Source organism: Capsaspora owczarzaki (assembly GCF_000151315.2).
Source record: "Capsaspora owczarzaki ATCC 30864 unplaced genomic scaffold supercont2.2, whole genome shotgun sequence".
NCBI classification, from domain to species: Eukaryota; class Filasterea; order Ministeriida; family Capsasporidae; genus Capsaspora; species Capsaspora owczarzaki.
Window position 1 is genome coordinate 493,217 of NW_011887293.1, and position 27,215 is coordinate 520,431.

General features: G+C 55.8%; 6 protein-coding genes across 6 annotated transcripts; 3 read left to right on the forward strand and 3 right to left on the reverse strand.

Annotated features, from left to right (window-relative positions):
• Positions 1-1,202: 1,202 nt before the first annotated feature.
• On the forward strand, positions 1,203-5,849 carry CAOG_01334 (hypothetical protein). The gene is made up of 4 exons (XM_004349804.2): positions 1,203-1,221; positions 2,243-5,251; positions 5,345-5,396; positions 5,486-5,849. The coding sequence occupies exons 2-4, from the start codon at positions 2,472-2,474 to the stop codon at positions 5,645-5,647; spliced, it is 2,994 nt and encodes a 997-aa protein (XP_004349854.1). The 5' UTR covers positions 1,203-1,221; positions 2,243-2,471; the 3' UTR covers positions 5,648-5,849.
• Positions 5,850-5,866: 17 nt separating this feature from the next.
• On the forward strand, positions 5,867-7,202 carry CAOG_01335 (hypothetical protein). The gene is made up of 5 exons (XM_004349805.2): positions 5,867-6,079; positions 6,145-6,261; positions 6,508-6,662; positions 6,771-6,873; positions 6,986-7,202. Exons 1-5 carry the CDS (start codon positions 5,914-5,916, stop codon positions 7,081-7,083), a joined length of 639 nt encoding a protein of 212 aa, XP_004349855.1. The 5' UTR covers positions 5,867-5,913; the 3' UTR covers positions 7,084-7,202.
• On the reverse strand, positions 7,063-10,429 carry CAOG_01336 (U2-associated SR140 protein). The gene is made up of 7 exons (XM_004349806.2): positions 9,976-10,429; positions 9,745-9,843; positions 9,461-9,629; positions 7,830-9,357; positions 7,658-7,745; positions 7,237-7,561; positions 7,063-7,122 (listed from the first exon to the last, which is right to left on the reverse strand). Exons 1-7 carry the CDS (start codon positions 10,351-10,353, stop codon positions 7,112-7,114), a joined length of 2,598 nt encoding a protein of 865 aa, XP_004349856.1. The 5' UTR covers positions 10,354-10,429; the 3' UTR covers positions 7,063-7,111.
• Positions 10,430-10,529: 100 nt separating this feature from the next.
• On the reverse strand, positions 10,530-14,107 carry CAOG_01337 (eukaryotic translation initiation factor 2A). Its single transcript, XM_004349807.2, has 13 exons — positions 13,982-14,107; positions 13,687-13,761; positions 13,130-13,254; positions 12,953-13,052; positions 12,641-12,824; positions 12,427-12,544; positions 12,150-12,338; positions 11,916-12,058; positions 11,518-11,815; positions 11,357-11,415; positions 11,207-11,264; positions 10,824-11,122; positions 10,530-10,728 (listed from the first exon to the last, which is right to left on the reverse strand). The coding sequence occupies exons 1-13, from the start codon at positions 14,092-14,094 to the stop codon at positions 10,663-10,665; spliced, it is 1,827 nt and encodes a 608-aa protein (XP_004349857.2). The 5' UTR covers positions 14,095-14,107; the 3' UTR covers positions 10,530-10,662.
• A 35-nt stretch (positions 14,108-14,142) lies between these two features.
• Positions 14,143-15,762, reverse strand: CAOG_01338 (ptplb-prov protein). Its single transcript, XM_004349808.2, has 5 exons — positions 15,652-15,762; positions 15,080-15,200; positions 14,942-14,960; positions 14,764-14,852; positions 14,143-14,655 (listed from the first exon to the last, which is right to left on the reverse strand). Exons 1-5 carry the CDS (start codon positions 15,750-15,752, stop codon positions 14,272-14,274), a joined length of 714 nt encoding a protein of 237 aa, XP_004349858.1. The 5' UTR covers positions 15,753-15,762; the 3' UTR covers positions 14,143-14,271.
• Positions 15,763-15,988: 226 nt separating this feature from the next.
• On the forward strand, positions 15,989-27,208 carry CAOG_01339 (hypothetical protein). The gene is made up of 6 exons (XM_004349809.2): positions 15,989-16,074; positions 16,623-16,703; positions 16,807-17,006; positions 17,118-26,454; positions 26,562-26,688; positions 26,814-27,208. Exons 1-6 carry the CDS (start codon positions 16,024-16,026, stop codon positions 27,116-27,118), a joined length of 10,101 nt encoding a protein of 3,366 aa, XP_004349859.1. The 5' UTR covers positions 15,989-16,023; the 3' UTR covers positions 27,119-27,208.
• The last annotated feature ends 7 nt before the right edge of the window (positions 27,209-27,215 follow it).

Here is a 27,215-nt window from a genome sequence, read left to right on the forward strand (position 1 = left end):
ACTGTAAATACCCCAAGAGTGATTTCCCCAAAGAAGAGTTGGTGGGGGGGGGGGGGGGAAACTAAAAAAAAAAAGTCGTAAAAATTGTCCCGCATGGCGATCTCTGAAAAAAAAAAAAGCCAAGGGGGAGAAACAAAGGCTCTGACCTTCCCTGTCACCAGAAGACCTGCAATAGCACACTTTTGAATGCCGAGTGTATGCGTGACCGCCTTGTCAGCAAGCGCGAATGAAGAACGAGCGAAGCAAAGGAGGGGAAACCAAACCAAAAAAAAAAAAAAAAAAAAAAAAAAAAAAAGCCGCCAATGTTGCTTCATACGATTTTGAACTTGGCCCACGTTTTTTTTTTTTTTTTTTGTCTATGTTGCTTTTGGTTTACTCGCGCCGCGCAACTGTCCTTCGAAAGGGCCGAAACAACGAGCTTGAGCGCAACTAGGAGGCACTCGAGCACTGACTGACCGAGGACGTCGGCAAACAAGCGAGTAGGGGACAGGAAGGAGGAAACAAAAAAAAAAAAAAAAAAAAGTTGCTTTTTCGTCGTTTTGGCTACAAAGCCAGCCAGCCGCCTGGAGCTGGGATTTCAGCACCAAGAGGCAAGTGCTGCTGATACTAACACGGCAAACGCGAGCAGTGTCACAGGCGCGGCACAGAAGCAGGAACAGAAGCCTCGTGAAGCAGAGAAGAAGAAGAAAAAAAAAGCGAAAAAAGCGAAAAAAAAAAAGCGAAAAAAAAAAAGCGAAAAAAAAAAACGAAAACGAGCGATTTTTCCTTACATTGTTTCTGGTGTATGGATGAGGAGAGAGCGATCGACCAAAACGAGCGACAATCTCAAGAAAGACGCAGAATAACAACGACTAAGTCAGATCAGAGTTGCATTCATGGAAGAAGGCTGACATTCAGACTGGATTGCATTTCCTGCGATTTTGCATGGATTTTGCACAGATTTTGAGATTCTCCCTTCCTTTCCCTTCCCTTCCTCCCTCCTTCCCTATGAGACAAAGGTTTTTGTATTCGTTTTGAAGCTTGTTTCAACCGGTAGAGAGAACGATCAATGGAATGAGGCTGACCAGGCCGAGGGGGACCAGAATCGCGGGAGTTTGATTGTCTGTTTACTTTAATTTCGACAGCTCTGCGAGTTTGTCAGGCTGCAGGAAGACATCAATGCGCAGAATGAAGCATGGCAAAGCGACTCTCAGTCCATTCTGTTCGGTTTTTGTTGAAACGGTAACAGAAAAAAACCTAGTAACAAGAAACGACTTGGTCGCTAATGCAAAAGAGCAGCCAAATGCAAAAAACAAAAACGGCAACAACGGACGCTTGGGTGGGAGGGGATGCTGCGCTTGGCCACCTGTGCCCACCGGATGGAATGGGACTGGTGCTGTTTGATTCGTTGAAGTGAAGGGGGTGGATGGGTGGGGTTGCGCTGGAGTGGAGAGTGGAGAAGGGAGAACGAGACGGAAAAAAGTAGGACCCGGCGCCATTGGTACAGCAGAGGCGAGCTCAGGTTCTGTCGCTCCTGCGTGGAGACCCCAGCAGGCAACGCGGAGACAAGAACTTGCGTCTCCCGACGGCGTTTTGTGCGTTGCCGTGGTGGTGGTGGGGAGGGGGGCTTTCAATGAAAAGGAGCACGCAATGCTAGCTTTTCTCATGTTCATTACCATTTGAGCCGCTCTGCTCGCTCGCCCCCCTCGTTCAACGACCCCTTCTTCGACATTGTCCCTGCAACAACGACTCCTCTTTTGTCGCTGAGCGCATTCGTTGCTTGATGAAGGTGGCTGGGCATGCGACAAGCGCCGAGCGAAAGCAAAAAGGCGCTCAAAGGCGCGTGCGAACGTTGCGTCGCTCGCTCAGTCCTGCACTCGCTCGCTCGCTTCGATGCGTCTGCATTATCGCAAAGGGACGGTGCACTGCACGTTCATCAGTGGGCGACTGCTGGGATGACGCTCGCGTTAGCCTCTTTTTTCCCTCTCCTCCTTCCTTCGCCTTTGAGCTTTGAGGCTTTCCTCCCTCGATCGCACTCTGCTCGCCTCGTTTGGCTGCTTGGAGATCCAGTGAGAATGGCACCATCATCCTCATCACCATTCTCATGGCCCTCGTGTGTGGTTGCATGCGCTGCTCTGTCTGGTTCTGTTACTCATCATTTTCCCGCCATTTTTCGCTCCTTCGTTTCCATGTTTTGCTTCGCCTCGTTCATGATCTCGCTGGCACCGTTATCTACTTGCTGGAACCCCGTTTTGGATTGCAGCACTGGTCGAGTCGGTTTGAACCATCCCTCTTTCAGGCTCTCAAGTGACGCTCAAGCAACCCCGTTTGTTTTTCTGAGGCTCAGTCTCAGTCTCAGCCTCAGCCAATCCTTCGTCCGTTCCGTTGGGTCTCTGGGCTCTCTCGTGACCGCGACGTGAAATCTATCAATTTTGGTCTCCTCGGTGTAAAGCGTCCCATACTCCAAGTTGTAATAGTAGTGGTTGCCCGTCATGACCGAACCAGCGTCGAGACGGCCAACAACAACCCAGCCACAGCCGCTGCAACCGCCATTACCACATCAACAAACACAGCAGCAACAGCAGCAGCAACAACAGCAACAACAACAACCAGCAACATCCGCGTCCGTCAATGGCGTCGTGACGCCTGCAACGCCTGCCACGCCTGCCACTCCACACTCGCCCCCGGCAGTCCACAAGCGTTTTTCAGTTCTTGCGGTTCAGGAAGACGCCTCCGCGTCACCCTCGCATACAGGTAGCGCCACGGAATTGCCTACTCTGGTTCCAGGCGCTTCTTCGACGTCGTTTGCAAGCGTCTCGTCTCCAGCACTGTCAGCAACGCCTGCCGCCTCGACTGCCGCTGTGCCTGCTGCCATCGCAAAGTCTCGACGGTTTGTAGTGGAGCCGGTTTCCACAAACATGGCTTCGGACGACGCCGTCGCCGCTATGGTTTCGCCGCGCAGCGGCCAACACAGCAGCGGTCCAGCCACTGGTGCTAGCTCCCCCGTGTCCCCACATATCGAGCACGACATGAGCCACCCAGGCAGCGGTGTCACATCCCCAAACATTCCGCAGCAACCTGCGCAAGCACCATTCGAGGGCGGCAAGCGAAGTCGTTTCGTCGTCAGCAAAGCCCTCGAAGGCTCGCAGCAGCCGCCAGGGAGCGCCCTCTCCCCAACATCGTCCTCATCGTCGTCTCCCGTCCCAGGCCCAACCGCGCAGCAGCAGCTGTCTCAACCGTCGAGTGGACAGCCTTCACCGTCTCACCAACAAGCACACCAACCACCAGCAGCTGCTTCTTCCTCTTCTTCATCTTCTTCCACCACCACCACCACCACCACCACCACCTCTGCCAATCCTGCCCTACCACCCCAGCAATCACAACAGTCTCAACCGCCCGTGCGGCGCAATCGCTTTGACGTGAGCGATGCGCCCGACGCCAACGGTGGCCATTCGGACGACGAAGGCGAACTGACTGGACGAACCGCAACCTTTTCGCCGCCTGCCTCCACGACGCCAGTGCAAGCACCATCGCCTGCCGCTGGGGCTGCAGTCTCCTCCAAGCATGATCGCTCGCAACGGACTTCTGTGCAGGGCGACCCCTCGCGCTCTCGCCCCCACTCGTCCGTCAATGAAGCCCATCCAGATGACGAGGGGCTGTACACTGTCGCCCACGGCACCCCGAAAAGCAAGCCTGCGCCCGCTCAGCCCGTTGCAACTGCTCACGGCACGTCCGGAGCTGCTGCTGCTGCTGGTGCTGCTGCCCCTCATGCTTCTGGGCGGACGTCGGCCAAACCCATCCCGCTGCAGCACTCGCAACACGGCCACCAACCTGGATCCGCTGTCCATTCCGCCTCTGTCGTGTCCTCTCCCTTCTTTACCTTCACTGGCAACTCGTCTCTGACTGGTAGTGTGCAGACAAGTCGCGCGTCGTCCCCAACCAACGCGGCTCCGTCTTTTCACGGATCGCGAGCTCTTGAATCTGACGATGAAAGCTCGGAAACAGAGGGTGATTCCAGCGTCGCGCGCCCGGCTGGTCGGCGCTTCCAGGTGAGCACCGTGCCCGTCCCAAGCTCCAATTCTGGTTTGGTCATGGCTCCCACCAAGCGAGACAAGTTGTTGTTGGACAAGACCGCTGGTGGGGTGGCGGAAATGCCTTTGTCGGCCAGCTCGAGTGGGTCGTCGATCGGATCCGTCCCTGCCGCCGCCCACGCGCATCTAGACCACCAGAGTCTCGGATCCGCGCCGTCAAGCGCCGTCGCCAGTTCCCGTCGCTCGCGCTTCCAAGTCAGCGACGTGAATGTCCCTGCAGGCAACCGATCCACAGGCTTCAAGGCGTCGCATCCGCTGTTGTATCGTCGTGGTCGCTTCACTGTCAAGGACATTGCAGAACGACCAAACGCGTCCTCCATGCATCGTATCGAGTCCATTCCCAGCGCCATGTCTGCTGCTGCTGGTGGTGCTGGAGCTGTGGGTGCTGGCGGTAGCAGCGCGCAGCAAGCAGCCGTCACCGCGGCAGCCGGATCAACGCCTGGCCTGCATCGATCTGCCTCTCTCAAAGTCAACAAAACAACGGCGTCCGGCAGCATTAATTCAAGTAGCAGTACGCGTCACGGCGCTGAGAGCGACGCCGCCACCGAGCAGACGGACTCCAGCGGCAAGACGCGAGGGCGGAGAGCGACCAATCGCGAGCGATCTGGCTCGGCCTCGCAAATCCTCGAAGATGCTGACAGCGAGGGTGCTCCCCAAAACTACCCTGGCCAATGGTCTGCCAGCACTTCTGCATTTTCGTCCACCGCTGCAATGGTCTCTCCAAGCTCTCTGGTAACACCGCCGGTTGCTGGCAGCGGCACATCAACCGTCCCGGCTGTTCCTGTGGGCGCCTCTCACGCCGGTGGTATCCCAGCGCCTGCTGCTGTTGCTGCAGGGTCTGCTCCGTTGCACACTTCTCATTCACACGCGAGCCAGCAGCAACAGCAACAGCAACAGCAGCAACAAAAGCAGGCGGCTTCCGCTCAAGTTCATCAAAAGTTGGATCAGCTGCTGGTCTTTGGCCAAAATCAGCAACGGTTGATGAACAAGCTTGTCAATTACCTGGTCAAGTCGGGCACTCTACCAAGTGCTACGGCCGGCTCAAGTTCGGCCCAAGCGTCTGGCCCAACCCCTTCGCACCCGCCGACAGCCGATGGAGTACTGGAAAGCATCGTCGGCTTGGCTACAGGCACACATCCCTCCACGCCACTGGATGCGCATGCTCTGGTGGAGATGCCTCGGTAAGCATGTGATTCTGTCGGAAACGGTTGCTTTTTTGTTGTTGTTGTTCCCTGCTCTCATCATTTTGCTCGATGGTACGCGCGCTGCTGCAGGTCCATGCCGCACACAACATCCGATCAAAATTTGAAACATCTTGGCGAGATGGTAAGTGTCTTTTGTTGTTGTTGTTGTCTCATCCTGTTTGTTCACCAACCAACCAACAATGAAACAAACCGTGCCTTCTTGCTTTGTAGGAGGAGCTTCGGCGATCGCTTGCGATAATGAAGCTCGAGAATGACCGACTTCGAGAAGAGAATGCTCAGCTTCGCTTGCAGTTGACGTCGTCTTTGACGGCAACCCCTTCTTCGGCGGCTTCTACTGGGCCCACTCAGCCCCTGCCATCTACCACTCTCTGATATGCCCTTGCGACGCATAGCTTGTGTTTGGCAGTCGCTGAGAGTGTTCTGATTTTTTTTAAATTGTCCCATTTTCCCTCTTCCCCCTCCCCCGTCCCTTCCCTTCCCTTTCCCTCACTCGCGTGTTACTTTTGTTTTTAGTCCACCATTGATAATCGCTTTTTTTCTCATCTTGGCCATTCTTCAACATAAAGCCGTTCAGTTCAGTTCAGTCAGTTTTCCAAATCCAATTCTTTCTCCGTTCAACGGTTCGCTTCCGGTCTGACATGAACCACCTCTGCTACCAGCTCTTCTCGTGCTTTGGCGGGCCGCCGGACGACCGCGACAACATCATTGCAGCCACTGCAGCAGCCAACGCGCGGCAGAGCAACGCAGCGGCAGGAGCGAGTGGGGACGGCCGGCCAGAGGTCCTGCTCGATTCCCGTCATATGGGTAAGCTCCGGCCAGAGTCTCAGTCCCGAGTCTGATATCATTTTTGACCTGCACTCTGTGTACAGCCCCGGATTGCGTGATTGTCAAGGCAGGCAAGCGATTGTGCGGCAGCGGCGCCGTTCTCGCAACTGCTCCGCTCGCTCAAGACAAGTCGTACTTTGAGGTCAAGTTGCAAGCCGCAGGTAACGTGCTTTTTGTTTTGGGGGGGGGGTTGTTTGTCGTTTACTGAGGCCAACCATGTATGGCGTTATGACGACAACGGTGGAAGGTCGCCTTGGCTCGCGCGTTGCTTTGAGTGCCACATTGGCAGATTGGAAATTGGCTCGACGATGACCGATTTTGTTCTGAGATTTGACTTTCACTCTCACTATGATGACCACTACTGATGCTGATGCTGCTATATTTTTGTGTGACTTGGCTGGAACTAGGCCGCTGGGGCGTCGGTGTGGCCTCGCGAAAGGAGGATTTGGCTGCAGTTCCATTGGGAAACGAGAACAGCTGGGTTTTGCGCAGCGACTCGACAACATGGCACAAGCAACAGCTGGGCTCGGTCGATGTCAAATTCGAGGAGGGCGACGTGCTGGTAAGGGGGGGGGGAGTTGCCAGAGGTTGCGGCCTTTTTGAGCTGCAGTCCCAAAGCTCAAATTTCCGTTTGTTTTTGATCTTGCCGTCGCTTGACCACCATGCACAGGGCTTCTCGTACGATCACGTGGAGCTTAATATTTTCCACAATGGCAAGGCCCTCAACTGCCCAATTATTGGTGTTCGTGGCACAGTTTATCCGGCGTTCTACGGTAAGCTTTTTGACGGAGTCCACTCGTCCGTTCAAGCAGCGCTCTTGTTGTTGTGTTTTCGTACTCATCATCCTCTGATCATTTTGTTGTGTCCTCACTCTCACTTTTACAGTCGACGAAGGCGCCATTCTGGACGTCATTTTCCACACGTTCGTGCACACGCCACCAACTGGGTTTACAGAGATCATGCTTGAAAAGAATATTCTTTAATCGGAGCCATCAAACACTGCCGCTTGATTTAATCTTCCACTGTCAATACATAGAGCAGGGTAAACAAACAAATGAGTATCTGTTTTCGGTTTTGTTCAAACACGACAAATTTTCCGCTCTCTCCGGAGCCCCAGTTCCATCCGTTGCACTTACTAGGTACACCATCGATGTCGTCCAAGGGCTCGCCATCAATGTCGTCCAAGGGCTCTCCGTCGAGATCGGCAACGTTGACTTCTGGCGCGGCCAAGACTGGTCGCCAGTTGTTGGTTGTTTTGGTGATGCCGCCGCCGGCCTCGGCCTTGGAGGCTGACGTTTGAATAGGCTGCTGGGGTGCTGAGGGGTTGGCAATGGTGAAAAGGGCGCCAGCGGTCGCGTGGGTCTTGGGAGCGGCCAAAAAGGCGGCGCGCAGACTGGCGAGAAACTCTGGCACAAACAACGAGCGTTCTTCCCATGCTCGAAAAGCCGCCATGACTTGACTCTGTTTCATGGTACAAGAGGATGACGCAGAAGGTTGAGAAAAACACTGCCCGCGGCAGCACACATATGATGAGACGTTCGACAAATGGTAACTCACCTTGAACTGCTCGGCACGAATGCGACCTACAATGGCTCGATAGGTCGCTGCAAGGTGCGGAACGATTTCAGGAAGCTTCTGTTCAAACCTGTGTAGCACATGCCAGCCGCCGCGGCAGTCAAGGATGAGTTGAGGAAAACGACACAAACGAAAAGGCGGCAAAAACCAATACCTTCGTCGATACTGACTCGCGTTCGGTACTGAAGCGAGACTGTTGTGGAGAATATCCGAAATGACATAAAAGCGTGCAATCTTAACGTTGAGCGGGGTCTCAATCAAGGACAGCGCGTCCACAATGCAATCCACAATCTCGTCTGCCGCTGAAGCGTGGGAGAGCGCAAAAATCATCAGATCGGCAATGCGCGTCGCTTCGAGGTTGACGCGATGGAGCAGAAACTCGAGCTCCTCCGCCTCTGCGTCAGTCATGTGCTTGGAGGTGCTAATCGCAGCAACGGACATGGCTCCCGTGAGCTGGGCCGGCTGCCGTGTTGGATCATGGTCGCGCTCCGTGCGAGCAGGCTTCTGGCTCGTGCGATCGAGACGACGGTGCCGCCCAGCAGTGCCTGGCGCGGGATGTGGCGGAGGGACCCACCACGAGCCATTCTGAAACATTCTAAACTCTTCAGTGGACCAGCCATCGCGACGGTGGTCGCCTTGCAGCACTGAAAACAGCTTCCACCGATAATACACGTGCTCCTCCGACAGGAAGTCGGTCAAAAAGCGGAATTGCTCTGCGTTTTCGCCTTGCGACTCGCGATCAATGATATGCGCCTCAAACGCGGGTCCGTACTGGACCACAAATTCAATCACGCGATGAATCAGACGGAGCACTGTCGCGTTACTTGGGATGACAACTTGGACTTGCGCAGTCAGCACGGCAGGATCAACGTCTGGGTCGTTGCCCTGGGACGATGGCGGAGGGACGGAAGCGCCAGCACGCGTGGTGCGAGGCTGTGCGTTGAAGGGCAACTTCGGAACGCTTGCCGCCGTGTGGACATACACGGGGTTGGCAGGAATGGCAATGGCCTTGCTCCAGCCACCGCGAATCTCCATTCCGTTCAGCACCATCCCGTGCGTTTGCTCGAGTGCTTTCTCTGCGGCTTGGCGCGTCATGAACGCAACAAACCCACTGTTGCGACCACGCCTGACTTGGTCCTCGGAGCGAGGCCACATGATTTTCACGCTGGCAAGTGGGCCGATGGGACCAAATGTCATGCACAGCAACTCCTCGTCCACCGTTGGGTGGAGATTGCTCAGGAAGATGTTCGTGGTGGTCGGATCCCCCGTGTCGAACGAGCCGCCGCGCGTCGGGAAGACATCGTCGTCTGCGTCACTCTTGCTGCTGCTTGCCGACGGTCGCGATCCGAGAATGCTTGCTGCCTCGCGCTGCTTGTTGCGGTCGTCGCGAATCTCTTGCTTTTGTCGGAGTTCCTCTTTGAAAAGCTCAAGGTTGCTCTTCTTCTTTTGTTTGTCCTTCTTCTTGGGTTGCGGCTCCTCCTCCTCCGCGGCCGCCCCGTCGTCAAAAACAGATGTGGCACGCAACGTCGGCGGCTGAGAAGACGGAGCCCGCGCCTTTGGTTGCGAGAGACTTTCCATTTGCTGCTGCATCTCTTCGTATGCTTGGTCGTCCACTGCCGCTGCCAGCTTTGTGCGGTCGAACGTTGTGCTCTTGCTTGCAGGAGTGTCTGAGGATGGTTTGGCTATCAAGGGAGCGGATATCGCGATGAGATGTGCTGTTCCTGCCATGGTATATCTCTACCCGAAAGGAATCATCCAACGTCCTCCACAAAAGCATGACAATACCTGCAGACGGCAATGTCGGGGCTTCAGTGGAGCGTCCGTGTTGAACAAAGCCAGCGCTCACGAACGATGAACCGCGGCTACCACCGCTCTTGGAATCTCTTCCAGACGGTGGATTCATAAAGGACGAGACAAATTCTTCGTACACGCGTGCTGCTTCCAGTTCAGTAGCCTAAAGAAGAGAAACAAGAGGAGAAGCCAGCGACGTTGAGCTGCCGATCGTTGCAAAAAGGGGAGCGCTGCAAATCGCGACGTAAAGGCAACAGCAAAGCAAAAGCAAAAAGTACCTTTTTGCGAGCATCCTCCTCTGCTTTCCGCTTTGCATACGGAGTAACTGTTTGCTGGCCAACAGCAAAGGTAGCGAGCTTGGCAGCGGAAATGCGTTGCTGTGTTGAAACATCCAAAGCGCAACAGTCAGTCCCCCGCAGAGCTCCCATTCTCCAGAAATATATTCGACCAATGACATGTAGATCTCAGCTCAAACTCAGCTTTGATGAGTGCATCGATCGTCTGTCTACCTTAATGCTGGCTTCGAGCTGGGCCTCGTCCATTGCTGGGGCTTCTGTCGCCGCTGCAGCCGCCTCGTCCAGCCCTTGTTGCTCGTTCAGCCGCTCTTGCATCTCACGAGCACGCTCTCGCTCTTGTTGTATGTAGCGGGATGCCGTCGAGACGTTTCGCGCGATCGGTCGCTCTCTGTCTCTGTCTCGGTCTCTGTCTCGGTCTTTGTCTCGGTCCCGGTCTCGGTAATCTCGGTCTCGGTCGCGATCTCGATCTCTAAAGTCTCGGTCTCGATCATGAGGTCTTCGATCTCGATAGTCGCGGTCGCGATCTCGGTCTCGGTCGCGATTGTCCCAGTGGCTCGGACTCGGACTCCTGCTGCTGCTGCTGCGATTCATGCTGCGATTCCAGCGGTCTGGACTGCGACTTCGTGACCGCGAACGCGAGCGAGAACGAGAGCGAGAGCGAGAACGAGACCGGGAACGAGACCGGGAACGATCTCGCTGCGGCTGTTGCTGCATCTGACAGGACTATGGAACGAATGAAACGATGAAGATTGTTGGAGAAGAACGACTGGGCTCACGGCTTTTGTTGACTCTCATCCATTCTCAAAGCATGATGACGCGATTAAAGGCAACAGAGAGCAAAAAGGCTCTTGCATGAACAAGACAAATCGCCTCAAGCAGACGACAGCAGCGCGAGCAGAATCACTTCTTCTTCTCAAGGGCCGCAATCTCGGCGCGGAGAGCGGCTTCAGTGCCGAGCTTTTCCAACTACCGCGTTAAGCAACCAAATAGAGAAGGTGTCAGTAAAGGTCCAGGACGATGAATGGCAAAAAAGACAACCGAGCTAGCTCCAAGAAACGCACCTGATTCAACTCGAGCTTCTTGCCTGCCGCCTGAGCAGCTTTCAAGTCCTCAACGGCACGGAGCTTCTTGACCAAGTTGCGGATTTTCTTCTCGGTCTCGGAGAGATCGCTGGTGGAGACCGGTGCTGCGGCTGCGGCAACGGGCGCGGCGGCCACCTCAGGAGCAGGTGCGGGTGCAGGCGCAGCAGTTGCTTCAGCAGCGGTCTCCTCGTCATCCTCAGCACCATCGCCCGCCTTGTTCTTGGCCTTCGACTCGCGCTTCTTCTTGTTCTTGAGGGCGGCTTTGGACAGCTTGGAGGCTACAGAATGGAACATGCGCGCAAGATTAGCCCTCGATTCAAGCCCTTCCTTCTCTCTGCGTCTACATCCATGCGAATACTTGCCATCAACCGCCTCAGAAGCTGGCTTGCTCAAGTCTTTGGGTGCCTCATCCTCGTCGTGCTGCAACAAGGCGACCATCAACAAGTCAGGCACAACGCTGTCTCAAATCATTCGCTCGCCATCGTTCTCAGTCCCAGACAACGACTACATACCAGCTTGAAAGCAGGCTGGGCATTCACCTTTCCACGCAAATGGGGAGGAATGTAAGCGGCTGCCATCCCAATCACAAAAACAAACCATCCAAAACAAGCAATAATGAGCGTCAACCGAAAAATCCCTCCCTTGCCTGCTCGCGCTGAAACGACTCGCATACCCTTTGGTGGTGCGGAGGTCGATGCACTATCTGATGCGGGCAGAGGAGCAACCACAGCCTTGGCCGGGAAGGGGTTTGGTGAGAACGGGCGGGCCTTGACCTCCCAAAGCTCTTGGAAGTCTTGCTGGAGCACAAGCGTCCCAGTGTAGTGCGTAATCTTGAACTGATTGCCAACGCGCAGACGAGGCGCGGTGGTGGCTGTCAAGATGTGCTCGCCATCAGGCATCCACTCAAAGCTGGTCGAGTCGGCAGCTTGGGGCTTGCACACCATTTTGAGATTCTTGCGATCCCACATTTCCTGAATCACAAAGAGAAGTCACAAAAATATCGACGCAAAATCAAGGTGAGAGACGAGGGTTGGTGGGTGTCTGTGACTCTGGGTCGTAATTGTGACGCACCATGTAGCCGCGCAAGTTGCCAAAGCCGGCAATGCAGAGAATGTGTCCTTGGGGCGAGAAGCGCACCGTGTTGCGTGGGCCGGTACCAAAGTCAAAGATGGGTTCGCAGCGGTAGTCGTACAAGGTGGCTTTGGCGGGCATGACTGCGTGCAAACGCAAAAACCAAAAAGCAAAGGCTGAATGAGTGTGTACCGGTCAAAAGTATCACGGCAAGCAACCCTCGCTGAAACTTACAGCCGTAGACGACAACAAACTCGCGTCCGTTAGGGCTCCAGGTAACATCGTAGATTGGGCCTTCCTTGGCAAGCGGCACGTTGCAATCATAATCGCCCTTTGCGCTGATAAAGTAGAGGTTGGTTTCGCCGTAGTACGACTTGTCGTTCTTATCCACGTCAGTGACGGTGCTAACGAGCACGGCAGTGCCTAACACACGAGCAAGGAGCGAGTCAGGCGTTGGTTGTCGGAAAGTATGCAGAAATCAAAAATTCACGATAGACGCTGCCCCGCTTACCAGTGCTGTTCCAGGACATGTTCACCTTGTCCGAGCGGAAGAAGCTCTTGTTGGCAAGACAGGTGTTGGGGCCCTCGAACATTGGGTACTGGAACATGCGAACGTACGCGGCGCTGCCCTGTTTTCCCCGCAAAACAATTGTAAAACACAATCAGATCGGCTTGTACTGTGCTGCGAATACAAGAAGTGGGCTCCATCGTGATGCTCTCCGCACCTTGATGGCTGGAACGTAAATGGTCAGGCGGTACGGGGCCTGACCGGGCGAAAGCGCAAAGCCAGCCAAACCGGGAACGCGAAGTCGTTGGGCGATCGTGCCAAAGTTGCGACCTTCGTAGAACTGCACTTCATTGGTCACGTTGCGAGCAAACAGTGATTCGTCGTCCGACCATTGCGGTTGCCTGAAGGAGGAGGAGGAGGAGGAGAAAAACGAATTGTTAGAAATCGTGGATTTTTGGTTGTTGTTGTTGTTAGTGTTTGTTTGTTTGTTGGAGTCATAATCAAACGCATGTCTCTGTTTGTTCCATACCAGTTGTCAATCGATTTGGCAATGAAGGAAGCAAGCATCTCGCCATTTGCAATCGACCAGATCGTCAGGTTGGGTTCGCCCTCTTGGCCTTCAACTCGAGCTGCAAGGCCAGGCAAGACTTTGAATCAACAAAACGGCTCACCACACGGAGGTGTCACTGATGTTTCATCCACTTACTGAAATAACGCTCCCACAGCGCGACGAAGGTGTTGCGCGGCGAAAAGAGGACGCTGAGGGTGTTTGGGCGCGGCAGGACGCAGACTGGCTGGGCTTGATTCGAACCCACCGGGACGATCGTCACGCTGCGCAACCACAAACATCGAGCACAAGGTTTGAGTACATTGAGCAGCTCGAGAGCGACAATCCTAAAGCGGAAAACGGTCGTTCCTAATCTCAAGTCCAAAATCTCGAGTATTCCGTTCAATCCATGATCATTCAAAATCTCAAGCACTGTTCCACATCTCCCAGATATGATTCTCGTCGCTCAAATCTGCCACTCGAGTCCAGACCTCAAATCTCCAATCGCACAAACTCGTCCAATCCGACCACAAATCTCCCAAACTCTTCCCAATCTCATAGAACCTCATGTTTTAAGGTGCTGCTCCTGAATCTCAGATCCCAATGCCCAATATCAGTACATTGTGCACCTTGTTCGCTTTTCCAATGCACAATCCCAAATGCAACTCCATCCCAATGCAAATCCCAATGATTTTTTTTTTTTTTTTCAAGCTTACCCTGTGCTGTTCGTCCACGCGAACAAGGATCCGTCCTTGGAGAAGCCCATCGAGCGGCACGCGTTGGACGATTCCCTGTCACAATGCAAAAAGCATCAACAACAGCAGCAACAATAACAACAATGGCAAAATGAGCATTCATTGGCAAGCACACAACGTCAGGCACCAGCAAAGACAGAGAGTAAGGAACGAAACGCGCGAAGAGTTGAATCCTCATCCCTCTATCACCACCCCCCTCCCCGAGCTTGTGGCACCCAGACTACTTCGAATGCATAGAATGATGTGGGCTTCGTACGCAGGGAAGCCGGGGACGGGAGTGCCGGCTTGAGGAGGGCCGTGGAGCAGCTGGACGCCCTGCGTGCCGCGGATGGCGAGGGTGAGCAATGCTGGAGCAGCGGAGGCAGCCATGTGAGAAAATGAGGATTGGGGAGTAGTACTGGATTAGATTGGATATGGATGATGGATATGGATTTGTACTACAGTAGATTGAGCCTTGTTGTGGAAAGCGGTTTGAAATGGATTGGGAATACCCACGACAAAACACAAAAAGCATCAAAAACGCGCGCACACAAACGTCTTGAGCTCTTACTCGGACTTGCGCTTGTCTGTCTTGCCGCCGATGATGGTGCGACGCTGCTTGATCATGTACTGGTAGAGCGGCGGGAAACCGGGAACGTAGGTGATTGCCATCACAATCAGGAAGTAGTAGTAGCTAAAGCTAAAGTTGTACCAGTTGGGAAGCTCGGTGCTGAAGAGCTTGTTGCGCTCGACCACGGGCATGGCCTGGAAGATCATGATCACTTCGCCCGAGACGCCCATCGGGTAGAGAACGTAGAAGAACGTGTAGCGGCACCAGGTCAGAATGTACGGAACCGAGCCGAACAGGTTGAAAAAGTAGTACAGGTAGCGAATGATTTCCGTGACGGTCCAGGCAGTCAGCATCAGGGTGAAGGCCCAGTGGGGTTGGGTCTGTGATCGGGTTTTTGGGTGAGGGGAAGCGGAGTTTTGTGAGGGTGCAGGTGCAGGTGCAAAACAGGAAAAACGACCACAACAAGGCTCAAAACCCTCAGTCGTTACCTCTGGCACGCTGTGGGCAATGCCCCAAACAAGGAAGACGCGAGAGTAGACCTGCACAAACGTGATGGCAACGGGGGACTTGACGAAGCCTGCAGCGAGGAGTGAAGAAGAGAAAACGCAGGTGAGATGCGAGAGTTCAGAAACAGAGAGCAAAACACCCCTGGAGCTCAAAACTCACGGACGATGGCATGGATGATCTGCGCAGAATGCAGTGGTTGCATTTGAGCATTACACAAGACGAGCAAGAGGAGGTGAGGCTTCCAATCAGAAAATCCAACAACTCCTCCAAAACTACTAGTGTATCAATCGACAATACCTCGAGGATGGCTCCGGTTTGGAAGATGGCCAGCGCCTGCTCGACCACGGGATAGAGCGTGTTGTAGCTCTTCTGTTGGACAAAGTAGTGATCGATCATCAAGTACAGAATGTACGACCATCTGTATTCAGATTCAAGATTTCAGTTTCAAAGAGTGAGAGCGTTTTCTTCCTTTCCTCGTCCCAATCATTTGCTCAAACACTCGAGCAAAGTATCTCAATGCTCCATGCCATCATGCCACGGGGAATGAATGGCGGCAAAAGCGAAAGAGCAGCGAGCGCGTGTGTGTGCTTTGATCCAACTCTACACTGGCTCCTCAACATCCGCTTCACCCAGATCACCCAGATCACCCAGATCAGCCAGATCCTGAATCCATAACGCTCGTCACACGATCGTCTCCAAGACCCCGCTGGCCCCCCTTTGGACTCCGAGTCCAGCATGCTCGCTCTGCCCCAACAACAACCCCCTCGCCGTCCCTTCCTGGTCCCAGCACCACACTGCTCTCGGGGGGGGGGCAGTTCTGATGAATGGATCGACTTGTGCTGGGGTCTTGTTGCTGTTGTCGTTTATACCCTGCAGCCTGGACGAGGTTGTACGCAGCGAGATAGAGCTTGACGGGCAGCGGCGTCGGCTTCTTGGCAGGAGCAGCGGCAGTCGATGATGGTCCAGCCATTGGATGATCAAGAATAAAAGAGTGTGCGCTTCTTGTCATTTTAATGTTACTCGTATCAATGCAAGTTGATCCAGTTTCAAAAGAGCTGAGCTGAGCTGAGCTGAGCTGAACTGTGCAAGCATTGGGAAACATTGGGATTTTTTCCTCACTCAAGTCCATTGCGTTTGCTTTACGCCGCCCTGTCGGTTTCCATGACACGTTCGAATCACATCAATTCTCAGTCTTTTTTTGTTTTTGTTTTTCTCAGCTTTTTTCGGCTTTCCCCCCAAAAATGTCTGCCGTTAAGCAGCTCAATGACGGCCCGAGCAGCAATCGCTACCGGGTAAACGAACAGCGCTGCTCTCTCCACCACCAGGCACCCCTCCAAAAAAATCGACAAGGGTGTTTTCTTTCATTCTTGTTGCTCGTTGTGCTCTATGACGGGAGAAGCACAGTGACACAAGCAAAGCGGTTGTCCGAATGCAAATCCACACGCGGCCCTTTCCGTCGCTTCCCTACTGTCCCTCTTTTTCCCGCATCCATTGCCACCGCCCTCCTCTCCCCTCCAACCCAGCTAGCTCACTCCCAGACGTGTGCTCACCGCTAAGCTGAGCTTGGGGCAATGTCAACTCCCCGTCAAATCCGCTTCATCCACATGCTTGCTTCCGTCCACATGGACGACCAGCCATCTCCCACCAGCCATCTCCACCCATCCCACCACCACCTCATCATCCTCTCCCCCCCCCTCGACTCAGCCCAAGACCGCCCATGCTTCCATCAGCCAGCAACTCAGCGGGCAGCCTTTTGTGTTCATGCATAGCACACAGATGCTCCTCCACAATGACTTGTTACTCACCTTTTCGGCCTTTTGGTTCGTCTGCACCTGCACAGTTTCAATCATTCAATGAGCGCATTAAAAAAGTCAGCATCAATGTCGCACATCGTGTTGGAGCCGTCGCAGTGGAACCTGAGGTGAGCACCAGCGAGATTGTGCCTCGCACAGCCTGCATCGCATCTTTTGGCATCCTCTGAACCACTCAACTGCATTTCACTTCTGCCTTGCTTTGGCCATCAGGCGGGAGGCTCATTCTTTAACGAAGCGCTGATGAAGTGGCGCGAATTGGACTGCACACGAGAGTTTGTCACTTTCACAAACAAGGTCTACCCATTGGTGCAAACGTTGCACCAGCTACTGTTCCACAAGGACGCTGTGATTGATGCCCTGCTTGTGCATCTCGCAGAGCCCAACTGTGCTGCGCTTCCCGCACTTCTTGAGTATGCGTCTTTTGGGAGATTGTGTGGTGCGTGAGCGCTAACTCACTCCTTCTGATATGTTTCCCTTGGTTCTTTCGCGTTTTGCACTCGCTCTCTTGAATGGATTGGTAGTCTTCTCGCACAGCTCGCACGAGACTTGCGAGAGGAATTCTACCCCGACTTTCCACGGTCGTTTGTGATTGTTGCGCGCGTGCTGGAGGAGGCCAACGATCCCCCGGTGATTGAGGCTGCATTCACGGCTCTGTCCTACTTGTTCAAGTTTTTGCTGCGCTATCTTATTCGCGATATGCGGGACGTCTTCCGGTTGTACCGGCACTTGCTCGCCTCGGACGTTCGGCCATACATTCGCGCTTTTGCCGCAGAGAGCTTTGCGCTGCTGCTTCGCAAGGTGCCTGCCAATGCCTTCCACAACTCTGTTGGCTTGCTGCTCAACCTCGCCTTGTGTCAAGACGACGAAATCACCGCCGACACCACCACCGCAAGCCAACAACCGGCAGCATCGAGCGACATTTCCGGCACAACCCAGTCAACGCTGGCAGCCGACTATGCGCCTTGGGTTTCAGAGTACTCTCGGACAGTCAAACCCGAAGGGATGGTTGAAGGCATGTCACTTCTCATCTTTGAGACGGTCCGGGGCGTGCAGCACCAATTTCACTCGCGCGCTCGCGAAATCTTGTCGACAATCTTGGACATTCTCCTCGAGTTTATCACACATTACGGTGACAGTCATCCAATCTCCGAGCATGTTGGAGAAATTGTGCAAGCAGCTTCCAAACACATGGCCAACTTCACCACTCCCGAGTACGCCGGCACCATTATCGACTGCGTGGTCGCCCGCCTTGAGCGGACCCGGCTTGCTTCGCGCCCGAGCGGCGACGACGCCATGCAAATGGAGGACGGTGGTAGTAGCGACGGCGCCCAGGATGACGCACACTGCTTTGCCCTGCTCCGTGTGCTTTCCGAGTGGATTGAGTATCGTGGTGCCGATCGCATCCAGGAACCGCTCGTCGTGCTCTCTGCGCTGTCCGCGTTGCTGCAGCACTCGTCCAGCTTGCACATGCGCGATGAGATGCTTGAGCTGTTGGTCGAGTCCATCCGCCACATTCTGCTCGCGCGCATCAGCGCGACTTCCGGCCGGACCCAAACCAAAAAGACGGCAAGTCTGAACGCTCAACTGAGCGCCCGCTTTGGCAAAGACCGCGTCAGCTCCATGGACAGCATGAGCTCAAGTGGCAGCAGCAGCAGCAGTGCAGCAGCTTCCCGTGCCCAGCTCGTTGCCCTTCTTGGAGAGGTGACCGTCCTGCTCCCTGCGCTGGCCGACAGCATGCTCAACTGCCTCCCCTTCCACCTGGCGACCGCCTTGCTACCGCCCTTCCTTGACGTCCCTAACTGTGCTCGTATCTTTTTGCCGCGAGCGCTGACTTTTGCCTCGCGTCACTACACGCTGCACACTCTTCCCAGCATGCTCTTCGCCCGCGACATTATCGCTCGGCTGGACGGCATCTCTGACTCGCAGCTTGCCTCCTCCGGGGTTGTGGCGTCGATTCACCGAACTCTCAAGTTTCCCGAAATCTCCGCAGAGACACCCTTTGCCGCTGCGCTGATGGCGCTCATCGAGACCTCGAGCAAGAAGCTCAAGGCTGGTTTGACCAAGGGCAAGACCACCACCAGCACTTTTGTGGGCCACACGGAGTTGGCGACAGCGATTGCGAGCGTGCATCTTGGCTTTGCCTTGTTGGTGCGAATTGATGGCGCGGCGTTGCTTTTGCCTCGTATGCTGCCGGTTCTTGCCGTGCTGGATGAGCTGGCTCGCACGGTTCTCGTGCCGCAATCCACCGCGCAGAGCCAGGTCTTGAGCGCTCTCGCTGCTGGGTGGACGCTTGCACTTCCGTTTTTGGCGGCGCAGACCCAACGGCTGCAGCAACATGGCCGTACGCCATTCACCTTGCTCGAAAACTTTGCTCACCACCTCGACATTCTCGAGTGTGTCGACAAGTGGTTTGGAGCATTGAGCGAGGCTGCGTCGTCGCCCTCTGCCGTGTCTGTGCCTGCCACTCACGCCTCCAAGTCCAAGCCATCCCAGCAACCGCTGCAGGTCGACTTTATCAATGCGACCACCGGTTTGCTCACCCTCAGCACCCTCAACGAGCTGCTGACGTTGCTCGTGCCCAATCTGAGCTCCCCGTACTCTTGCATTCGCGCTGCGACGCTTGTTCTGCTCACTCGGTGCGAGCAGCTTCCGCTGCTGGCCATCGACAGCGACACGGCCGATGAGCGTGCCAACCCGCGCTCATGCCTCGTGTTTTCCCACCTGCTTCAAGCCGAGCAGACCCCGGCCGATCTCGAAAATTTCCGAACTCGCCTCATGCACGTGCGGCAAGTCGACACGGTCGTTGTGGCTGGCCGTCTCCCCACAGTGTACATTGAGCCGGTTCTCCGCTGTCATTTGGCCACCCTTTATCTCAACTTTAAGCCGCTCTGGGCTCCCGCCATGGAAATGATTGGCAACATGGCGTCGCGCATTCCGGAAGCGCAGTTTTGGCAGCAATTCTTTTCGACGTTTGAGGCGTCCCATAGCCGCGTTCGCGCCTCTACCTACTTGACACTGCTGCAAGGAGATGATTTGAACGCTGAAGAAGCAGAAGACGACGACGAAATGGACGAATCCGACGAAAAACAAGCCGCTGATGATGCTGTCGCGCGCTCGGCATTCATTGAGGCTGTTGAAACAGCACGTGCCTCCGAACGACCAGATCATGTCAACTTTCACGTCTTGCTGTTGCAACTTGCTGCGACAGACGCTGTCATGCCGTTCATTGAACGTCACGGCCGCGAATTGCTGCCCCTCTTTTTCGACTTTATCGATACCGAGTACAACAAAATGTACGAAGGCAAGGGAGCCCACCAAGACCTTCGTTCGCTGTCTGACGACGCCGATGCGGCAGATGACGACCAGGAAGAGGATGCGGAAGATGCATCGAATGCTGCCGTAGCGGAAGCCGAGCCTGCAGCTGATGATGCTGAAAGTGCTGCTGCCACCGCCGCTGCTGGTGCTGCTGCTGCTGCTGGCACTACGGACATCTCGGCAAACAACAAACCGCTCCGAGCACTCGTCGGCAAAAAGCTTGGTGGGTTTTTGGGCATTCTTGCCAAGCTGCGCAATCCCAAGGCCGCCTACCAGTCTGATCGCTTGCTTGCACTGCTTCTTGAGTTGCTGGCCAAACCCGAGGCTGCGCTGCAAGCAAAGGCGCTGCAATGCATTTTGGCATTCAAGTTCCCTTATTTGACCCCCTACCGCGAGCCGTTGGAGCAACTTTGTGGCGAGCAATCCTTCCGCAGCGCATTGCTGGCTCTCGACATGGATGCGGATGCCGGTTTGGTCAAAAAGGAGCACCGCCAAGGTCTCTTGTCTGTCATGTCGCGCCTCTTGTATGCCAAGATGATTAGCCGAGCTGGCGGTCGAAAGCAGACGCTGTCGTCAAAGCGCTCTGCCGTCCTCGGCTACCTCATGTCGCTGTCCGAAGAGGAGATTGCGCCGTTTATCGACTTGGTCCTTGAGCCTTTCCTGGCGTCGACCCTCGCCAACATGGCTTCGTTGGCCTCGTCCGCTGCTGCACACAAGCAAGCTCACTTGCCGCCGACCGCCTCGGTGACGGTGCTGGAACTGCTCGACGTGTCTCGCCGGTCGCAACTGGCCGAGTCCTTGGTGCGCGGCTTCTCGTCAACAACTGGCGACGACGACGACGGCGGCGGCTCGCTTGACCCTGCGCGGGTGGTGCCACTGCGCAAGCAGCTTGGTTTCCTGACGGTCGTGTTTGAAATCATCCAAAAGCTGGGCGTCTTGGCGTTGCCGTACGTCGATGTCTGCTTTGCCGTAGTGCTGAACCTGACAGCCAACGCGTCGACGCTCCTCCAGTCACACGCCGTCACTTCCATCAGCCCAGCTTTCTTGACACCACTCAAGTCTATCCGCCTGATGGGTTTGCGTCGCCTCTCTGAGCTTTTCCGGGCCTTCGCTGACCACAATTTCAACTTTGGACTGCCCATGCTGTTCTCCGCCGTGGTCAATCCCCGTTTGCCACGCTTCCAGCAGGAAACCGCTCAGAGCTCGTCCGGTTTGCTCGATTTGTTTGTTGTCTGGAGTCAGCACCCAGAGCTCGCCCTGTACCTTGCACGGAATGTGCAGTACGGCTCAAACCTTCGGGCTGTCCAATCCTCGGAAGCGACCTCTGCCATGGACACGACGACGGCAGCTACAGACTCGACCGAAGCGCTGCCCATCTTGATTGCCGTGTTCAACTGTCTGTCCAACCCTTCCATCACCCACCAGGTTGCCGGCAGCGTGCTCGACCTTGCTGGAAACGTGGTGGCGCTCCTGGAGACGCATCCGGCGATTGCCAACGAGGTGCTTCTGCCGCATGTCGGATGCCTGTTGCAGAATCTGCAAGTCATGATGTTTGGCTGGCTTGGTGACAAGGGCTACCTGCCAGTGTTTGGAAAAGAATTTGCAGAGTCGGATCGCCGCTTTGCCGCCTCGCGTCTCGCCAGCACCCAGCTTGCCACCTCTGTGCAGCGGAAACACACTGGTCAGACGCTCTCACAGCAGCTGGTGCGTCGCAACCTGCAACTTCTGGCCAAGCTTAGCCACTTGACGACCGATCCTGAGCAGTGCCGCGTTCTCGTGTGCCTGCTGCTCCCCTTCCTGAAGAAGAGATCGGTGGGCAGCGTCGCCACGCAATCTGCCCGTGTGAGCATTCTCGGTATTGTCGAACAGTCCATTCCTCTGCTGCCGATGACGTCCGCCTTCTACGCATACCTGAGCCAGCTCTTTGCGACGCTCGAAGGCCGTGAACCTCGCACGCTGCTTTGCCGTGTCTTTGCCGCCATTGCTGCTCATCACGATCCCAGCGTCCAACTGACTGCCGACCTGCTGGCGCGCCTGAACGCCTACCTGCCCGACGCGCTCGACGAGATGGATTACGACACCCGCCTTGTTGCGTTCGCCGAACTGAACGACTCTGTGGCTGGCAACTTAACGTGCCACCAGCTGCTTCCGTTGGCGCACTGCTATGTGCACTTTTTGCATGCGGACGATTTTGGTATTCGTGACAACGCATCGTATGGTCTGCTGCAACTCATCCGCCGAGTCCATCTTGCCAATGCAAAGCACGCTGCTGGCGTTGCATCGAAAAGCAGCAGCAAAGGCGGCAAGAAGGCCACGAAACAGCAGCAGCAGCAGCAGTCCACCGAGAGCGCTTCCACGTCGAGCACGCTGAGCATTGACTTTGCTGTTTGGACACCTCATGAAGTTCAGCTCATCTTTGACGAGATTATCTTGCAAATCATCGTGCCCGCCATCAAGATTGGCGTGCGTGTGGCGCAAGATGCTGTTCGCAACGAAGTGGTCGGGCTGCTTCGGGCGCTTGTCGAAAAGTTCCCCACGCATCCACAGTTTGCCGACATGACGTGCTTGCTCAACACGCAAGACCCCGGCGCGCCCGAAGGCGCCGATCTTCCCGCAGCCGATGCGGACGAGTCGGAAACGATGCAACCTGAAGCCACCGCGGCTGCTGCATCCACCTCTGATGCCCCTCTTGAGATGGCATTTGCGCTGGCCAACACGCAGGCGATCGCTGCCCATGAGGAGGCTGCCTTCTTTGTGAACATTTGCCACGTGCAGTTGCATCGCCGTGCGCGTGCCATGCGCATCCTCGCGCGTTGTGCAGACGAAGGACGGCTCGCCCAGTCCAGCATTGTTCACTACTTTTTGCCGCTGATTTCGCATGTGGTGATTGAAACCACGCGATCGAGCGATCACAACATTGTGACGGAAGCCATCCGAACTGTGGCCATGCTCGCTCGCCAGCTCAGCTGGAGTCACTACTACAAGGCCTTCCAGTCGGCCCTGCGCACCCTCAAGAAGAACTCGGAGCTGCAGACGACCATTGTTCGCCTGCTTGTGGCCATTATCGAGTCCTTCCACTTTGATCTGCAACCCTCTGAAGCCGATATTCTGCTGAGTGCGCAAGAAGAGGTGATTGAACAAGGCGGCGAGGAAGCAGACGCCAAGGACAAGTCTGCTGAGAATGTTGTAGAAGCCGAGGACGATGAAGATGACGACGAAGGAGCCGACGAGGAAGGCCAGGACGAACCCGCGGCAATGGCAACTGCCGACTCGCTCGAGGCCCGCATTGCTGCTGCCGACAAGATGAAGCAGGCTGTGCTTTCGCGCTTGTTGCCTTCGCTTCACAACGTGCTTGTGACCAAGAAGGGTGACACGGAGCACGTGCGCTCGCCCGTTGCCATTGCGATTGTCTCGCTGCTCATGCGCTTGCCTCGCGCTCTTCTCGACGCTCGTATTTCGGGCGTGATTGCGCGTGTCTGCAATCTGCTCAAGTCGCACAACCAGCAGGCCCGTGATGAAGCCCGCGCTACTTTGGGAGAAATGCTGCAGACTGTTGGTGCAGAGTTCCTCCCCGTCTTTCTGCGCAACCTGCAAAATGCCTTGGCTCGTGGCTATCAGCTGCACATCCTCGGCTTTACCTTGCATGCCGTCCTGTCGCGTGTGCTGGCGTTGCACACTGCCAACCCCGTGCCGGCCTCGCAGGAGGCGGTGGACAGCTGTGCTCCCGACATTGTTCGCATCATTCTCGACGACACATTCGGCGAGGTTGGCAAGGAGAAGGAGGTTCAAGGCATCACTGCCAAGTCCAAGGAAGCCCGCTCGCGTCGCGGTGGCGAATGCATGGAGCTTCTCTGCCGCCTCATCTCGTTCAAATTCTTCCCGTCGGTCGTCTTGTCCCCAATGTCCTCGCTGTTGGAGGCCATCAACTCTGTGTCGGACAAGAGTCGTATTGAGGAGCTGCTGCGCCGTGCCGCGTCCGGTCTGACCGTCAATCCCTCCGTCCAAATTCCGATGCTGCTCATTTGCGTGTACTCGCTGCTTGAGCGAAGTGTAGAGCAGCTGCGAGCAGCGTCGAGCAAGAAGAAGGCGGGCAACAACAGCCCCGCGGCGATCGAAGCTCGCAACGCCAGCAAAGCCACTGCCGAGAGCTTTGAACGACCCATGCTGATCAACAGCTCCACCGCCAGCGGCCCGATGCCCACGGCTGGATTTGACGACGATGACGACGCAAGCCGCAAGCCTGGCAACCGTCGCACCAACGAGAGTGTTGGTCTGGCCGAGCAGCCCTTCTCGAGCCTATCCCGTCTCGACATTGCCTTCATGGTGCTGCCGGCTGTTCGTCGCGACCGTGCCCCGTCCGCCGAGACCATCGCAAACGCGCACGTGTTGGTGGAGTTTGGCTTGGTTTTGCTTCGCGCCTTCTTCAAGCGCGACCTTGTTGCCCGTCGCCGGCCCAACCTCGGTTCCGCCAAGCCCAGCAACAAGAAGGCAGCTCGTGCAATTCCGGCGGCACCCGCAGACGCGGCTGAGCCCATGGAAGTGGACGAAAGCACGGATTCGTCGGCCAACAAGGAAGCCGCGGTCGACGAGGCACCTGCGGTCGACGACCAGGACGCCTTGTACGTCGAGACGCTCCAGATGCTCGACCCGCTCGTGCGCATTCTGTGCGACTGCTTGGTCTCGCGGCATAGCCGTGTCTTGAGCCTCAGTCTCAAATGCTTGTCCTTCATGTACTCGTTGCCATTGCCAACGATGAGTGCCATGCTGCACGTCGTGGTGGAGCGCGTTCTTCGCTGCATCTCTCGTGCCGGCCAAGGCTCGCAGGCGAGCGAACTCGTGCAGTCGTGCATGCGCGCGGTTATTGCGCTGATTCTGCGCAAGCCCGCCCCCGGCTCGCGCAGCACGGAATCGCTCTTGCAAGAGAAGCAGCTCACTGCGCTCCTTGCCCTGGCCAAGGAGGGCATTGAGGCCGGTGACCATGACCGCCAGACCACAACGTTCGCATTGATTCGCGCGATTGTGACGAAAAAGCTCGTGTCGACGCAGCTGGTTGATGTGATTGAACATGTCGCCGATGTGTCTGTGCGCAGCCAGTTTGTGCACGTCCGTCAAGCGTGCAGCCACCTCCTGGTTGCATTCATTCTCGATCATCCCACTGGCCAGCGCGTCAAGGTGCGCACGCAGTTTATTCAGTTCCTCGTGAACAACCTTGGCTACGAGTACCAAACCGGTCGAGAGAGTGTGATTGAAACCATCCACACCTTCTTGCTGAAAGCCCCGGCGGCCCTGATTCCGGAAGTCTGCGAGTACCTCTTCCTTGCCTTGGCACCGCGTCTTGTGAACGACGAAGCTGCCATTTGCCGCGAAATGTGCATGACGGTTGTCCGCACCCTGGTTGCCCGCTGCGCTCAGACTGCGCCCGACAAGGAGGAGGCACTGTTCAACCTGACAATGCAGTGGCTCGGCAGCACCAAGGAGTCGATGCGTCGCATGTCTGCCCAGATGGCTGGTGCCTTTGTGAGCGGAACGCAGCCAGACGCTCGCGTGCAGCTGGTCATTGCTCGGCTCGTCGAGTGTGTGTCGTTGGCCGATTGGCAACGGCAGCAACGCGAACGCCGCCTCGCCGCTCGCCGCTCGAACGACGATGACGACAACGATGCCGCCGAAGCCGAGCAAGCGGACGACGAACACCAGGTCGAGGCGGCCGAGGCTCAATGGCAGCTTGTGTACATGGCGCTTTCCACGCTGAGCAAGCTCATTCAAGCAATGCCCCGCATTGCAGAATGGCGCGAATCAACTCCTCTGTGGGAGGTGATGCCAGCCCGGCTACTGCACTCGCATAGCTGGGTTCGATTGGCTGCTGCGCGCCTGTGGGGTTTGGCATGCTCCAAGTTGGATGTGCCTGCTGTGGTCGCACTCTGCACGGCGCCAGCTGCTGCTGCTCCCGAACCCGAGCCGCTCACTCAACGTCGTGGGAAACGTGCTCAGACTCCTGCTGCTGCTGCTGCGGCTCCTGTGAACAAATTGGCCAACCATGCGCTGGCCGTCTACCTCACAGGGCATGGCAATGCTGTGCGCATTGCTCACTCGTTGTGCCGTCAGATGGCGTCGCGCATTTTGGACAATGCGCTTGCCGAGCAAATTGTCAAAAATCTGTTCTTTGTCTCCAAGCTGCTGCTCTTGTGCCCGCCCCTGAACGTCACCTTGGACGCGCGCGAGCGAACCCGTGACCAGCGCTTCCACGCGCGTCAGCTCGCTTCCGAACGGGCAGACCAAGCCGACGCGACTGCAGACGCCAATCGTGCGGCTCAGGCGTCGTCCGAGGCCGTACTTGGCGACGCTCCCGACCCAGATGCAGCCACGGCCGTTGACAGCGACTATGAGGAGACTGCTGACATCCAAGAAACAATCCAGGATCGCGACGGTCAGACAATTTCCGTGGAGGATGCCCGTGAAAAGTACTGCGGTCTCACATGGATGTTCCGGAGCCTTGCGTTCACGACTCGAGTCGAGTACACTAAAAACCCTCGGAATATCGTTCAGGTGAGAGTCGAGTACTTGTGTTCATTGAACTTTTGGTTGAGGTGTTGAAGCTCATCGTTGACTTGGTGTTTTTCTTTTTCTCTTGTTCTTTTGGTTTCGTCGTCTAGCGCTCGCATATTCTCAAGTGGTTTGCGGCGATGGCGGCAACGCTTGGCCCTCACCTGGTCATTCCGTTCTTGGACATTATGCTTTCTCCAGTCTACCGCATTGTCACGGATGACTCTGGCACCAAAAGTGAGGGGTTCTTGATTGTTTTTGTTTTGATGCGAACGGGGTGTGTGATCAAACTGACTTTTGAGCGGTTTTTGCTTTGTATCTCTGCTTTTTATTGAACCCTCCCCCCCTTCTTCCTTAAACAGACGAGAGCTTGATCACTCTGGGAAACGAAGTGGTCGATTTGCTGCAACAAGTGGTGGGACCCACGCGTTTCCATCAGACCTACAATGCCGTGCGCACCCAGGTCCAGAATGTGCGCTCCGACCGCAAGCGCAACCGCGTCATCCAGGCAGTTGTTGATCCTGCTGCTGCCGCGCGTCGCAAGATCAAGAAGAACCTCGGCAAGCGCGAAGCGCGTCGCAACAAGATTGCCGCGTTCAAGCCCGACTTGCAGCTGCGCCGCACAAACAAGCGAGTTCGACTGGATAATGACCAGGATTTTGACTAGACGTGTGTCGTTTGATGTGTGTTTACGTGTGTGTGTGTATTCTATTCCTGTCGTTTGAATGTACATTATTGAAGCCCAAATCCGCTTTCAGTCCTCG

What these genes read in the sequence shown, in the direction of transcription:
- CAOG_01334 (XM_004349804.2), top strand. Translation starts at nt 2,472, where the DNA reads ATGACCGAACCAGCGTCGAGACGGCCAACAACAACCCAGCCACAGCCG. An exon ending in GCTCTGGTGGAGATGCCTCG is followed by an intron (nt 5,252 to 5,344) that starts GTAAGCATGTGA and finishes GCGCTGCTGCAG; the next exon opens with GTCCATGCCGCACACAACAT. An exon ending in TGAAACATCTTGGCGAGATG is followed by an intron (nt 5,397 to 5,485) that starts GTAAGTGTCTTT and finishes CTTGCTTTGTAG; the next exon opens with GAGGAGCTTCGGCGATCGCT.
- CAOG_01335 (XM_004349805.2), top strand. Translation starts at nt 5,914, where the DNA reads ATGAACCACCTCTGCTACCAGCTCTTCTCGTGCTTTGGCGGGCCGCCG. An exon ending in GCTCGATTCCCGTCATATGG is followed by an intron (nt 6,080 to 6,144) that starts GTAAGCTCCGGC and finishes CTCTGTGTACAG; the next exon opens with CCCCGGATTGCGTGATTGTC. An exon ending in GGTCAAGTTGCAAGCCGCAG is followed by an intron (nt 6,262 to 6,507) that starts GTAACGTGCTTT and finishes GGCTGGAACTAG; the next exon opens with GCCGCTGGGGCGTCGGTGTG.
- CAOG_01336 (XM_004349806.2), bottom strand. Translation starts at nt 10,353, where the DNA reads ATGAATCGCAGCAGCAGCAGCAGGAGTCCGAGTCCGAGCCACTGGGAC. An exon ending in AGCTCGAAGCCAGCATTAAG is followed by an intron (nt 9,844 to 9,975) that starts GTAGACAGACGA and finishes GTTTCAACACAG; the next exon opens with CAACGCATTTCCGCTGCCAA. An exon ending in AGGAGGATGCTCGCAAAAAG is followed by an intron (nt 9,630 to 9,744) that starts GTACTTTTTGCT and finishes TCTCTTCTTTAG; the next exon opens with GCTACTGAACTGGAAGCAGC.
- CAOG_01337 (XM_004349807.2), bottom strand. Translation starts at nt 14,094, where the DNA reads ATGGCTGCCTCCGCTGCTCCAGCATTGCTCACCCTCGCCATCCGCGGC. An exon ending in CCCGTCCCCGGCTTCCCTGC is followed by an intron (nt 13,762 to 13,981) that starts GTACGAAGCCCA and finishes GCATTGTGACAG; the next exon opens with GGAATCGTCCAACGCGTGCC. An exon ending in AGCTTCTGAGGCGGTTGATG is followed by an intron (nt 11,123 to 11,206) that starts GCAAGTATTCGC and finishes TCCATTCTGTAG; the next exon opens with CCTCCAAGCTGTCCAAAGCC.
- CAOG_01338 (XM_004349808.2), bottom strand. Translation starts at nt 15,752, where the DNA reads ATGGCTGGACCATCATCGACTGCCGCTGCTCCTGCCAAGAAGCCGACG. An exon ending in AACCTCGTCCAGGCTGCAGG is followed by an intron (nt 15,201 to 15,651) that starts GTATAAACGACA and finishes ATCTGAATACAG; the next exon opens with ATGGTCGTACATTCTGTACT. An exon ending in TTGCCCACAGCGTGCCAGAG is followed by an intron (nt 14,656 to 14,763) that starts GTAACGACTGAG and finishes ACCCGATCACAG; the next exon opens with ACCCAACCCCACTGGGCCTT.
- CAOG_01339 (XM_004349809.2), top strand. Translation starts at nt 16,024, where the DNA reads ATGTCTGCCGTTAAGCAGCTCAATGACGGCCCGAGCAGCAATCGCTAC. An exon ending in CCGTCGCAGTGGAACCTGAG is followed by an intron (nt 16,704 to 16,806) that starts GTGAGCACCAGC and finishes TTTGGCCATCAG; the next exon opens with GCGGGAGGCTCATTCTTTAA. An exon ending in ACCCTCGGAATATCGTTCAG is followed by an intron (nt 26,455 to 26,561) that starts GTGAGAGTCGAG and finishes TTCGTCGTCTAG; the next exon opens with CGCTCGCATATTCTCAAGTG.